Here is a 14428-nt window from a genome sequence, read left to right on the forward strand (position 1 = left end):
TATATACTAGCCATTAAGCCCGACCTATGGTCGGGCCTGCTACCTTGATAGATGAATATATGGTTGAATAAATTTTTTAAATATGTATGTATTTTATGAAATCCATTAAGAACTTTTAGTTCAAAACGTTAAGTTGTGATGGAAAAAGAATGAACGAATTAGAACGATTTTTTTATTATTAATTGAACTATTATTTATCTACTATTTAGGTGTATCAAATTGAAGTTGTAAAGCATGAAGAAAAAATGTGATTGCATCTTTGCAAGTGTTTGGTAAAAGTATTATTTATTAATAAGTTTTTGTTCATGTATAAACTTGCACTGGAGTTTCTTGTAATAATTGGCAGTTGTCCCGGTGCAATTTGCCACCACTCCAATAATTGCACAATTTCTTTGCTCAACGGCCATTACTACTTCATCTTTTTCAACCTTCGTTTCAAATTTATACACTTCGTCGATCTCAAATCTCTCGATTGCTAATATTTTCTGTAGTTCTTAAAGTGACCAGCGCCGCGGCGTCGTGTGTTTGTTCACCAAGTTTTGCACAGTAGTTTATAGTAAAAACGAATAGTGTATATAGTCCATTAATTTGTTGAACTTTTTAAATTGTTTGGACCTCATTGTTTATTTTTCAAAAAACCCATAAAAAGCCCATTAGATAACCCATTAGTCGTCTGAAGCAAATATTGTTGGGATTCTTTCTTCCGATTTCCTCTATCTTCTATTCTTCTCTTCAGTATATCCTTGACCAAAGAACTCGATCTCTTTCAGGTACTGTTCTTGAATGGAGCTAGGGTTTTCTTTAATTTTTTTGGCTGATCAAGCTTTGAGATGATGATGATGAGAGTGATGGAATATTAGAACTATAAGAATATGTATATATATATATATAGTAAGAAAAGTGGATTTTGAAATTTCGTGTTTATTTTTTGTTCAAATATAATGTGTTGAGTTGTATTTGTTTAAGGTAAAGCACTGTGTTCACAGTTTGAATGTCCGAATTAGAATGGGCTGAATCAAACACACGGTAAATTGAATGGCAAACATGCACTCTATATTGTATTTTTGAATAAAATTCTAGTGGGTTTGGGGCTTGATTTCTACCCAACTCGGTTTTGTTCAAATCTTCAATACATACTTGTATGTGTTTATTTTGATACATGATATATTGAATGTACCATTTTTTTCTTCAGGTTTTCTTGCAATTTGTTCGAAATGGAAGTGTAAGTTGAGTTATTTTTGTTTTATGTTTACATGTTTATATTTGTTATGATTACTAATTTCTCTGTTTTTTTTTTTTTTTTTTTTTTTTTTTAATGTTTTGTAGTGATTGTTCTTGTAAATTTAAGTAATTTTTTTTGTTCTCCAAAAGACAAATGGTGCCTTAAATCGCATGCTTTCGATATAATTATGAGTGTATGACTTTTTTTTGGTTTTTTGAATATCTCATTAAAAAAATCAAGCAGAAGAAGTGTTGTATACACCGTGGTGAATCTAATGTTTACTGAATATAGTGAAACTCATCAATCGGTTCTAAGGATGAGGAGCAGATTAGATGAGTAAGTTTTTTTTTTTTTTTTTATTTGTAATTTATTTACTTATAATGTTATTAATTTGATGTTTATTATTATTATTATTATTATTATTATTATTTTAATTTTTAATTTATTGTTTTGTGAAGTATTGGTATTCGTTCGTATGCTATAAAGATGTTCTGGTTAAATAATGAAGCGGATAATTTATGCGCGTATTATAGGGAAAACTTTGAAGGATTAAGTTTCTTGAACTATATTGAATATTTGGTTGAAGTTCTTACGAAGTATATTGATTTGGATGAATCTGATGAAGAGGTTGTTCCCTTTATATCATCTACTCGTCGTTTTTTGTTTTTCTCGTAATTTTTATTTTTGTTGAATTGAATGTTTTATGTTTGATTTGACAGGTTTGGTAGTTAACCTGCATTCGGAGTCAAATGGCAGAGTATGTATAGGGAAACATTTTCGTGGTTAGGACACTTAAGAAAGAAGATCGAGTAGGAGAAGTAATAGAGCGAGAACATGCAATGGTGTTGATTCAAGGATTCAGTAATCTCAATAGACATAGACTCAAATGAGATCAATTGTAGTAGTATTATTGTCTCAAATGAGATCACTTCTACTCATTTTTAAGTTTGACTACAAGTTTGATTTACTAATTTTATTAGTTTGGAAATAAAATTGTTGCTGATCGAATTTGTTCCAATCGAATCAGATTTCTCTTATTAGAAAATGCTATTAGTGCAGACTGCAGCCATTAGGAATGCTCTATCTTCTGGATGACTTTCAAACCATGATTACCATCCTGATTAGTTAGTGATTATGTAGTTTTTATTCATGCATCAATTCAAAAAGTTGTGCTTGTTACTTCCATTGGTAATTCCTTTAGCTTCAGAACTAACTACTCTATTGTTCTGATATATGTCAGAACTAAAATATGGAGTGTCTACCAATATCATACTTGATCAGAAGTTCCATTTCACATTCAATCTAAACGGTCTTACTATGTGATAAATTACACAAAAGAATTTTCAAAACTAAAATTACAGAAGTTCAGAACTAAAATCTGTCAGACCACCCCTAATACGAAAGATGTTTGCTTCTTAGCAACTGAGGGCAAAACTGCTGCAGGCCTTGTGATTTGAGGTCTGAAGATATTTGGTTCTATTAGCAACAGCAGGTGGAGGTGAACTGCTTTAGCTTATTCTAAAAGGAGCCTTATCATAGGGGGTGCACATGGTACAACATTCCAGCCTGGCTTTCTTAGCTTTTAAGAATTTGGTCTTCTTGGACTGCACTTACCCAATTATATGCCTGTGAAAAGCTGGTTGGTCTTGTGCTCTATCAGAATCTCTGGGTTTGTGAAATTTCTGATCACATCATCCATGGGCAACTTTAAGGGTACAAAGTGAAAAAATAAGTTAATACACTTATATTAACAACTTGCAAATGTGATACCTGCGGGCTGAAGCTAAAAAAGGTCATTAAAGGAGAAACTGATGTTGTGTAGTACTGTTTGCGCAATGCCCTCGCACCAGAACGCTAAAAATTAATCACCCTGCTATTGAATGGTTTTTTTTTTTCTTCTTCTTCTTTGATAAACAACTATTGAATGGCTTTTATTTTTGAATACTGCCATCTGCAAGTTTTTGTTTACATACAAATGTTGCCACAAAAGCGATGACTGCTTCATGGGTTATTTTCATTTCTTGTCACCTGTACAATGATGTTTCATAGGCAAGTTTAACCAAAATATTGGCAAAAATATGTGAATATCTGGAATGAAATACTTCTGGCAAACCCAATTGCCAGATAACCACTTTTTTCTCTCCTCGGACAGCTATAGTTATTGAATCCTCTGACAATGTCCAGAATAATGTAACTTGCTGATCATCAAGGAAAACACTGTTGATGTACATGTCTGAAAGCCCCCCATCAACCACCTGAACTTTCCAGCCCATTTTCTGGCCATAGAGTGACTGATAATAAACTTGGTACGGAGTATTCTGACCAGGAGAAAAATATGTTAATATCTGGAATGAAATACTTCTGGCAAATCCAATTGCCAGATAACCACTTTTTTCTCTCCTCGGGCAGCTATAGTTATTGAATCCTCTGACAATGTCCAGAATAATGTAACTTGCTGATCATCAGGGAAAACACTGTTGATGTACATGTTTGAAAGCCCCCCATCAACCAAATTAAATCCATCCGCAAACGCGCTAACATGAAAGCGCAATGAATCAGGCTGACGATTAATAAATGTTGCAAAATAAGAAGTCCATGATCTTGCTAAACCCGCAGCACCAACTACTGCCTCTAACAGAATAATTCCAGCAGCAATAAAAGCAACAAAATCACCTAACTCAATTCTAAAAAACGAAAACGAACCACCAGCAACAGGAATAAGCTCATCAACATCCACAGATTCTGCAGCTGTTTTATAAACTTGAGCATTTCCTCGTTCCGCCCAGCCCGTCCAGCTAACTTGGCCATGTACACATTTTGCTTGCGTGAACACTCAACTGCCATCTTAGCTATATCAAGCTTTGTCGCAACAAACTCATCGGGGAATACAAAACGACACATACCAAATACCAAAAAATCAGAAAATGCACACACCACGGTCCAATCTGGGATGCCTGATGGGGGATTAATAAGAAACCAGTGGAAAAGGTTGAGAAGCGAGTCACATATCGTAATAGTCTGGCTATCAACATGGTCCCAAGATATACCCACATTTTGAAGCATGTGAGTGGTAAACGTATTAATGGTTTTAGGAGAGAATGTTGAAGTTAAAAGGGCCCATTAGTCCCGTGTCAATGGCTAATAGCGCTAATCCCATGTTGGTGATGGAGTAGGGAATGAAGAAAGGACTGATCTTTTTTAACCCTTTTAGTGTAAGAGATTCAACTCCACTGCTGAAAGCGGATAAGCCCCCCATGCCTATACCAACCAGTACTCCAATTTTCGATTTGTCCATGTAAATACCATAGAAATCAACAATTCATATCAGTATTTGATCAGTATGGTGTTAGTGTAATACGAAATTAATGTTGATAAAAAGTGTAAAATTACTGTGTCCAAGACTCCAGGCCCAAGGCTAGCATCTTCAAGTGCTTTCTTTCCAGCAACAATGCAGTACCTCCAGCAATCATCAAGGCGACGGTCATTCTTCCCATCAATGTATCCTTCTGAGGAGAAATCACATATATGTCCAGCAAACCGAACCGAGAAAGTAGAAGCATCAAACCTATCAATTAGACTGATACCACTCTCTCCTGCAAGAAGTCTATCATAGAATGTAGTAACATAACTCTGTGGGATTGGCAGTAACACCTTCAGTATCTGGACCTCCGGCATATGTGGTCTCTGACATGTTTCTCAGAGTCGCATTCCCACCAATTGGATCAGAAGTTATGTACAGAGCAACATCATGATGCGCTCAGAGACATTGAGAACCAGGTGCCCATAAGCTTCAAACAAAGGACCGCCATGGTTTTGAGGGAGGTAAAATGGGCGAAGGGTGTCAGGGGGCGTATAGACCCTAAAGCCCATATAACAGTCATATTAGCAGTAAGATTCACTGGTATATCATACTTATCATTGACTGTATCCAAAGGCCATTGATACCGAATAAAGGACACACCATCCTTCCTATGTCCATAAAACAACCTCATATTATTAACCAACCCAACTGGATTAGATCCTTCATAGATACTATCCAGGCAAAGACCCTGAGCTTTTCCATCCTTGCTTATCAAACAATCACTATACTTGGTTATATAGTAATCATCGGCAAAAGGCATCCCTTCCTCAGTAAACCCCTTGACAGCAACATCAGCATGGTACATTAGCTCAGAATCTGACTTTTTAGGATCCGCTCACCCAAATGCCATAAAATATTGCGACCCTACACCTACCTCAAGACCTATATCAATCAAATCCTCATTCAGACTCAACGTCCACCTCAACCAATAATTCATCCTTTGATCCAGGCAAAGACCCTGAGCTTTTCCATCCTTGCTTATCAAACACTCACTATACTTGGTTATATAGTAATCATCGGCAAAAGGCATCCCTTCCTCAGTAAACCCCTTGACAGCAACATCAGCATGGTACATTAGCTCAGAATCTGACTTTTTAGGATCCGCTCACCCAAATGCCATATAATATTGCGACCCTACAGCTACCTCAAGACCTATATCAATCAAATCCTCATTCAGACTCAACGTCCACCGCAACCAATAATTCACCCTTTGATATTAGATACTCCCCACCTACTATTGGACCAAGTAAACTTTAGTCCAATACAACCCAAATCAGCAAGTCTAAGGTCAATGATAAGATCTTGGAACTCTTCAATAGCTTTTAAATTCAAAACAACACCAAAGTACATATATACATTTACCATAATCAATAGTAAGCAGTAATGTCAATATATTTAAGTATAGCAATGTATACTAACCTTTGGTTCAATTTCTAGAGCTGCTAAAAACTCTGAAACATAGAACTCTGATCGAATTGTTCTTACTTTCAGTCCCATATTATTCAAACATCTAAGAACTCCCAGGATTGAATCAATACCAGAAGATGAAATTTGCCTTTTTAATCTAATTACAGCCGTCTCTACTCTCACCCCTTCATTCGCCAACAATTTCTTCTCAAGTTCACGGTTTCGTGCTTGCAACTCTTCCTTTAAGCCCTTCAGCTCTTGCAAGACTGTTCTTTTGCTCCCATAACTGGCTGCACAAATGAAACATTTATAAGCTATGGCTTTGTTAAATTAGATTGCAAACTAACTAAAATCATTAGAAATCAATTGGGAGTTTACCTTCGCAAAGAGAAAATATTGTGCGGATCCTCTCGCCTTCTCGAGCAATTGGTTGATGATGGACGTGATTTTTCTGAACTAACTGTGAATTTCTGGGCTGTAGTTTTTTCTTTGCTAAATACCAACGCAGAGGAGGCACACCATCAGAGTAAATGCTGACTACCTGCACTACAAAATGCAAATTTGAAGTTAGATCAAGACTGTGTTAAGAATAGATATGACAAACTAAAGACAGAGGGCTTAGCTCCTTCAAGGCGTCAACCTTATATTGATCCACATCTAATTCTCCAGGCTTACCAACATCTTTAACTCCAGAAGAGGCAATATATCACCACCACCCCCAATAAATTCTCTCTTCTCTAAAAACCTTTGCTCTACAGAATATAATTAATCTACCAATCCCCAAAAAAGCTACGACTATCAAACTACCATCAAGTGTGGAAAAACGCCTATATGAACATTATCATATCAATAATAAGAAAAAGAGATAGAACACAAATAAAAACCAACCATAAATCCTTTTACGTTAAAATATATAAATTTATCTGAGAAGATCCTCCAGCTCTTTCAACAGCAGATCCAAACCAACCATTAGCACAAAACTTCAAAACACCCGTAAACAAACAAACTCCACAAAAGACTAAAAACATCCAATGCCCCAATACTCTCTTCTCCTTTAAACTATTCTCAAACAAAGGAGCAGCAGCAGCAACCTCAAACCCCCATCTCACAATCAGAGTCTCACTCCGAGAGCTTAGTCAGTAAACTCTCTCATTTTTAGTAAAAAGGGAAATGTCTCACATTAGTTTTAGTTCTACGTGTACTATTGGGCCTAGGTCCAACATATTTTATATTCAAATTTTAAGCGGGTATTTGTATCGTTAACTTATATTCAAATTAAGTTACAGAAACACACTCCCACACCCCAAGATCGGAGACTTTAACTTAAGTAAGGAGATTGGTGGAGCTGGCAAATGAGTTGCAAGAGTCTGCCTAGTACATACTCTTCTGTGGAAGCGACATAAAGGTACAATAAATTTGTTCAGAATTGTTACTGAAATTGAATATGTAGTTCTTTCTCATTCAATGGTAGCTTGATGTAAGGTTGTTCGTCGGGGGTTATCTATGAAAGAAAATGTTTTTAGTTTGTTCATTGTTCACTCTCTGTTTCAGGTACCACTCTTAGTTGTTGTATTCCATTCGACACTCTTTAACACCGTGAATACATCTCAGGTGTTCTTCATGTGTGTGTGTGTGTGTTCTTATATAGTCAAATTTTCTCAAGTAAAGCCATCACCATAGATTTGGGATTGATGTTCTCTCACTCAAATGGGAAAAAAAATGTGAAGGTTAATGTAGAAAGATTAAAGAACAATTTGCAAGTGTTGTTGTTGGGGTGGTTGCTGTATATGTGGAAGAGGGACATTTTTAACTACTCCACAATGGCATAACTTGTGATTGTATAGTGTGTAAATGGAGTTCATATGAATAAGACATAGATCTGAGAATCTGATTTTGTATACATAGAACTTGATTGTACATCCATATGACTTGAGTAATAATTTCTTATTCTTTGCGGACATTGGTGCAAAGGAACAATCCAGGTTGTCTGAGCCGGTCAAACAGCTTGATATTTTGTTGCATTTCCACAAAGGGACCTCAGATACAACCAACAGACAGATGTTGGAGTAACCATTTCCGAAGTTGTATGAGTCATGAAGAGGACCAGTTCATCCTGAATATCTATCGTTACATACTGGTATTTCTTGGAGCCCCTAATTCACAATTTTATGTGTATCTAAAGTTGAAACCTGTATATTAATATTCATATATACTAATATCCTATCATATTTCTCGACAGCCATTGGAAAGTGAATTTGTAGATTTTCAAATGCAATGCGGGGATTTTGAGTATGTGTTAAAGAGGCGGGGAGGCACAATTCCAAAATAGGCTTAACTTTCGAGGATCTTGAGGTAATATTATTTTCACATGAACTCATATTTGTATAAAATAATGAAAATTTGACATAGGTGCCATTTCAGTTCTTGGAGGTGTTGAACTTCGGGCTTAGGCGGATGAAAGTCCTTCTAAACAATCAGGAGATATAATAAATTTGTTGATACTTGAAACAAGTTCACATAAATATTGACTAACAATATTAAAATAACTAAACTAATTCTAAAAACTATTCCCATTCCCTATTCATAATTGCCGACATATTCAATCTCTTTTTTTTCAGAATATATCTTCCTGCACATTTGATAATCCCATATAGTTTTCTTTGAGAATTGTATTTTTCTTCATTGTGTAGTATTGCAATCGATTTTGCTCTAATATGATAGATATATCAATTTTTTTCTGTGCAAGTGTAATTGCATAATGTTGCAGTGGAGATTCACTCTTGATGATTGTGCTTCCGTTACAATTTCCATCGTCATCTATACTATCCATGTAGTTGACCTGTAATAATTTTTTATTTAATTTTCTCAAACATAAAATGAATCAGAAGAGTAGGTGTAAACCAATAAAATAAAATATGAAAAATAAACAAAAAGCTTTGAGAAGGAAAATTCTATGTAGAAAATGTGATTGATCACAATTAACAAAATAAAAAAATAAAAAATGATGGCATTATTTTGAAGTACTGCTCTTTTGTCGCTCCCTTTTTTTCTTCCTTCTTTCTTACTATGTTCCTTTATCGTTTGTTTCTTTGTTTTCAAATAGGTCATTGATTTTCAGAGTTGCTTTGTTTGTCCCTTGTTTAATGTATTCAAACAGATACTTGATAGTCCTTGTGTTGTTGTACTGACCTGTTGTACCTATAAAATTGAATGTATAAATTTGAATGCATATTGTAAATTTAAAAAATAAATTTTATTACCTTGAATTTCCTGAATGATCTTTTTCTTTTTCCATATCTGAACATTTGAAAATATAAAAATTGTTTAATATTAACATGTTTGAGAAGTTATTAATGAATAATTTTTTTACAAATAAACATGTAATATCTAAAATTAAATATCACAAACCTTATTATTGTTGTTCCAAACATATTGCGTTGGAAAGTGAACATACGAATATCCATCAATTTCATTGTCACTTTGATAATCCATTTTCTTTGCAATTATTTTTCAGCCTAAAAAGGAGTCCGAATTTAATAATAAGTACAAACGGATTAAAAATAAATCTATAAATAAGAAACAAATTTTGTTTGCAATAATAAATTAATCATAAATGTTGTATGAATTATCCATTATTTTCGTCAATGCATAAATCTATAACATATTGCTTCCTCTTCCTCGAGTCTTTTATCCCTTGATCGGAGCTTTATCATTTCTTCTTCTTGTAGTTTTTCTTTTTAGCCCATAATGATAGTATCACATTTTACGTGGTTCTGAGATTTCATTTTGTTGTTCTTCAATCTCTTGGCGTTTTCATTCAGCTCCTTGTAGTTGAAGTCTTCAATGTGAAAAAAAGGTTTTTGTCTTTTAGGTAATTGATTGCACTCCATGCTTGCTGAGTTTTCAGACTTTTCTTTTGTTGTTGATGGAATTCCGATATGGTTTCTTTTTGGAGTCATCAAATATGGTAACCTGAGATATATGTAGATTGTCTTCAAATTTTGAGGTGTAATTGCTTCTTCTATGTGAAGTGAATCAAGTATTTCCTCAAGCATTTTTTTTTGTGACGTAGAGTATTTATATTCGTAATCCATATCCTGCAATATTTAATAATAATAAATGTCAAAAAAATATATATCAAGGGTAAAGTTATGATATTTAATATATGGTTCTTTAAATTTATGCACTTTACTAATTATGGTTACACCCTTACGATAAGACACAGACTTTTAATGTTAGCTAATGATAATTTACATTAATGCGTGATAAAATGTATCAAGCGAAAGTAGTACCATAAGTTATATATAGTTTGATAGGGAGTAGGAGTATTTGACATATCATGTATAGAAAATCCATGACATTAATGTGAGAGAGACATAACAGATTGCTCTCTTCTTCAACTTTAGCTGTGTCTATAAAAAAATGACATTCCCAATTGACAAACATGAAAGAATCAATCAACTAATTTTCTTAATTTAATATGATCTGTTACTTTATAAATTGTGTAAATAAGAGGAAAATGTTGTACCTGTCATTTATTGCTTTCTTGGAATAATAGAATAGCACGCAATATACAAAAAGAAGAATTGAAACTATCAAAATATTTTGATAAATTGTAGAATTTATTATATGTATAGTAGTTTAGTTTTCTAATAATACCTTTGTTTGGAGGAGAGAAGGTTTGGAGATTAGTGGAGTCACGGTGTTTGTTTGTGATTTATAGTTTTTTGGATAAAGATTAAGTAGGTATTGAGATAGTAATAGAGTTTTAAGATTTCTAAGTCTCTAAGTCTTGTGTTAGTTTTAGACTTTTAATTGTATAAGACTTTTAATTGTCTAAGAACTGAAGATAAGAGGATTATGATAGCTTTCAAAGGCTAGAGATGGACAAATTCAAATCGTTAGATAAGGAGTTTATTGATGCATTTTTTTATGATGTAATCTTTTCATAATAACAATCTGAATGCTGTAATTGTTCTTAAAGAGTAGGCATTTTTAAAACCTTTCGGTAATATATGTGTGATTAAAGTTGAATGAGTTAACTTAGCTTGAACTCCTTTAGGTGTCCGTGGCTGACTTGGACCTTGATATTTTTTATTTGGCTGATTAAATTGACTTTAGTGAAAATTAAAGAACAACCCAAGCAACCGGGTGTTAAAAAAGCAGGATCGAGTCATATTAATCGATATAGTAAGACATAAATTTAGATTTTGTCCATTAACAGGGACTCCAAATGGTAGAACCTTTGGACAATCTCATAAATTTCTTTCTAAATTGAATAAAGTCTTTTATATCATAATCTCTTCCACGGCAGCATTTTCAATCGATATTCATTTTTGACAGAAAGCCTTCATTCAAGGTCTAGTTCAATCTCATTTTGTTGGTATATTTCCAGTTTGACTTGTGTGAGGTGCTCCAATATATCTTCATCAGAAAGTTATTCTGGATGCCCATATCCTTCAATGTTATGCATTTTGTTCGTCGGATATTGTCCCTATCAACAATTCATGAGTTAGATAATTATCTATAGACACAGATGTGTTTGACTCACGAATAAGTTTTTATGCTATAGTGTTACCTCGTGTAATGCGTAAAGCGATTAATATGACTCGATCAACAGTGGAGGCTCTCTTCTTATAAAATTCTCGTTTTCATTTTCGTTAGCTACTATGCTTTTTCTCATCCATGTTTCAAAGAATCCATCGCAACCACATTGTTTTGGAAATAATCCCAGTAAAGCTACATCAGATCGAGTACTCGTAGCAAATTTCAAACATTTAAGAGTACAACGCGGAGTAGCCATTGAAACTATTAGATACTGATCCTTGGAAATACTCTGAAAGCATATTCTAAGTGTTAGTGTAACTACTATAATCAGATCAACATACATCCATTTGATAAATTTGAAACTTGCCGCAAAGGATACCCCATGTTCAAACATTGACATTTTATATAAACCATCGCAATGCCTAATATTATTATATTCAAGATCTTATAGGAGCTCTGCAGTTTTTTCAAATTGTTGTTATGTAACTGTTTCTTTGGAACTTGGAAGCAACCCTCTGCTGGCCTAAAAAATCCATGATCAAGTCTTACTTAATGACAAATGGCCTTGTCGATGAATCTGAGAAGAATTACGAATGATGGTCATGCATGTGACAATCGTCTTGCTTTATATCTAGGTTACATGGACACGCCATATTTTGAAAAAAATCCGTGTCAAATACGTGTCCGTGTCGGACACATAATGTATGTAATTTACCTTGAATTTTGATATTTGGTCGTGCCCAACAATTTGTATCTGTGTCCGATACGGACACACCTACCCGTGTCAATGTAACCTAGCTTTATATATAATGTTTTGTACTACATTGTTCTCTGTTTCTTAGGAAGTTCAAATAAATGGTTTAATCTAAACTGAAGGCGGGATGGCATTTGCCCAAACTAAAAAACTTATTTTTGAAGGGGCATGCGGGGGGGGAGCATCCCAGTAGCTTGCAGCCAATTCGAGGAGGCCACTCGCAAGGTAATGGAGGGAGGCGAGGTTAGGAATTAGGAGCTGCCATGAGGACTCCATGAAGACTACTTATGGGGTGCTTCACGCTAGAGTCTGGTCATGCCTCACTTGGTTTGCTGTCTAGGTTGGCTGTTCCTAATGGGCCTGGTAGTGTAAAGATGAAGAATTATAACCATTCTGCGACTGCTAGTCCCTTGTACAGAAATTTTGGGGCCAATTTAAAGTATGGGTTGAAGTCGGAGGTTGAGGATTATTTTTGGAGTTGCTATGATCACTTTGTGAATAAGGGAGGTCTTGTACAGTTTTTACCTTTCGTTTGTGCAAGGATAGGGTGTCGCACTAAGTTGTTGAGTTTGGATAAGGCATGGTGGAAGATTAGATAGGGGAAACATCTTGGGACAGCAGTAATGATGCTGGATGCTCTGGAGCAGTGTTTCAGGTATCCTCTTGACAATGTTTTGTCAACCATTATTTCCAGGGCACGCTTCAGCAGAGAGACTGGTTTCAAGTCCTATAAACCATTAAACGTAGTTGGGATCAAGCCTTTGTAGTTGTTAGAGATCAAGACTAAAATCAAGAGAACACAGTTGTTGCAATGTAAATGTTTATCTTTAAACTTCACCCTCACCATTTCTTTTAAATAACTCCCAGGCAAAGGGTGTGCTAAGTCTAAGATGTTAAGTATTCCGTTTGCTCTGTAGAGTAGCTTGAGAACATGTCATATTAAGTATTTTAACACGTTACGTATTCCATAAACATGTCATATTTGAACTCAATTGGTTTCTTTTCTTCTGCTAAAGGCATTGGGTTTAATTGCGGGTTCGCAGCCCTTTCTCGATTTCTATGAAGTTTGCGGGGGTTAGAATTTGCTAGGAATTTCCGGTTTCGGACTTGAGAGAGGTAATGGTGCTAAATGCTAACAGAGAATAGGGGTTTAGTTGATTTTACTTTTTCACTATACTTGGCGGTTTGATATAGTCGGTGCTTTTTCTCCTTATGTAGCCACCTCGGTCATTTCTAACAACCATGGAGGAGTACATAAGAGAGGCACCATGCATGGTTTCTGTTCCGAGAGCCCTTGGTCGCGATGAGATAGACTATTCACGGGACATTTTTTCATGACGATTTCATTTTGATTGTTTGTTTTTTTTAAGCGGAAAGAAAGAAAAACCTATCATGATGACATGTCCGTATTTTTTGAGCATATATTTCATCCTCATTTTGTTTGTTGGACATCCCGAATCGAATTACGGAACGACTACTTTTGACATACAAACCGGAAGAAGTTCCTTCTACTTGGATGAAAATAAGCCATCTCGTGAGTGACCCAACTTCTGGCGATGAGATTTCTTCCGACTTTGAGCTTGGCCCTCCTCATAAGAACCTCGCTTCTCAAGATCAGCCGATCTTTGGAGATCTACCGGTAAATCTTGTATTCATCTAGTGGTATATAGATATATTATGTTATGTTGTCAATTCTTTATTTTATTCTTCAGTATGTAGGGATTACATTCTACTTGCATATCCCCGATGCTACCTTGTTATAGAGGAAGCTAATGCATTGGCTCTAGCAATAATTCCATCTAGTAAGTTATTCTTATCTATATTTCTGTAATCTTGACAAATTTCTGATGTATGATTCTTGGCATTGCTTACCAAAAGGACAAATTTTCCCTCCCTTACAGATGATTCACATAATTCTAGCCTAGATCAAAGGAAAGAACTGGATCCCTCGGGATGGGAACTTGCTTTGGTTACTACTCCCAGCAGCAACATATCATCAACTAATGAAAGACAATTGGTTAGTCCATGTTGTCTTACTTATTCTATTTTATTATTCTATTTCACATATTGATGTTGAAATGGAAATGGGCTGTGTGTGTCGGGGGAGGGGAAGACTAAAATCAAGAGAACACAGTTG

The 14428-nt window shown here is 35.0% G+C and overlaps 2 protein-coding genes and 1 long non-coding RNA gene across 18 annotated transcripts in view; 2 read left to right on the top strand and 1 right to left on the bottom strand.

Annotated features, from left to right (window-relative positions):
- Positions 1-464: 464 nt before the first annotated feature.
- LOC147509841 (uncharacterized) lies at positions 465-2240 on the top strand. 2 transcript variants are annotated; one of them, XR_015216654.1, is made up of 4 exons: positions 465-770; positions 1193-1222; positions 1681-1849; positions 1942-2240. It is a non-coding gene; the product is annotated as an uncharacterized LOC147509841 (long non-coding RNA). The 2 variants fall into 2 exon arrangements; XR_015216655.1 differs by having other exon boundaries at positions 1756-1849.
- A 255-nt stretch (positions 2241-2495) lies between these two features.
- The window catches only part of LOC147509842 (uncharacterized), a 48844-nt gene continuing 36911 nt past the window's right edge, over positions 2496-14428 (bottom strand). For 2 of the 15 annotated variants that reach the window (XM_086602024.1, XM_086602023.1), the window contains exons 5-7: positions 6369-6531; positions 6003-6280; positions 2496-5834 (exon numbers count right to left, since the gene is read on the bottom strand). In XM_086602024.1, the coding sequence (XP_086458150.1) occupies positions 5787-5834; positions 6003-6280; positions 6369-6531 (489 nt within the window). In that variant the 3' untranslated portion in view covers positions 2496-5786. Of the gene's footprint in view, positions 6281-6368; positions 7474-14428 lie in introns of those variants that run through there. The other 13 variants (XR_015218615.1, XR_015218617.1, XR_015218625.1 and 10 more) reach the window with 13 other exon arrangements.
- LOC147509843 (uncharacterized) overlaps positions 14049-14428 on the top strand; it is a 33123-nt gene continuing 32743 nt past the window's right edge. Inside the window, exons 1-2 of the mRNA XM_086602028.1 lie at positions 14049-14093; positions 14193-14308. The gene's annotated coding sequence lies outside the window, so the exon portion shown is untranslated. The remainder of the gene's footprint in view (positions 14094-14192; positions 14309-14428) is intronic.

The sequence above is a fragment of the Coptis chinensis genome, chromosome 3, assembly GCF_015680905.1.
Source record: "Coptis chinensis isolate HL-2020 chromosome 3, ASM1568090v1, whole genome shotgun sequence".
NCBI lineage: Eukaryota > Viridiplantae > Streptophyta > Magnoliopsida > Ranunculales > Ranunculaceae > Coptis > Coptis chinensis.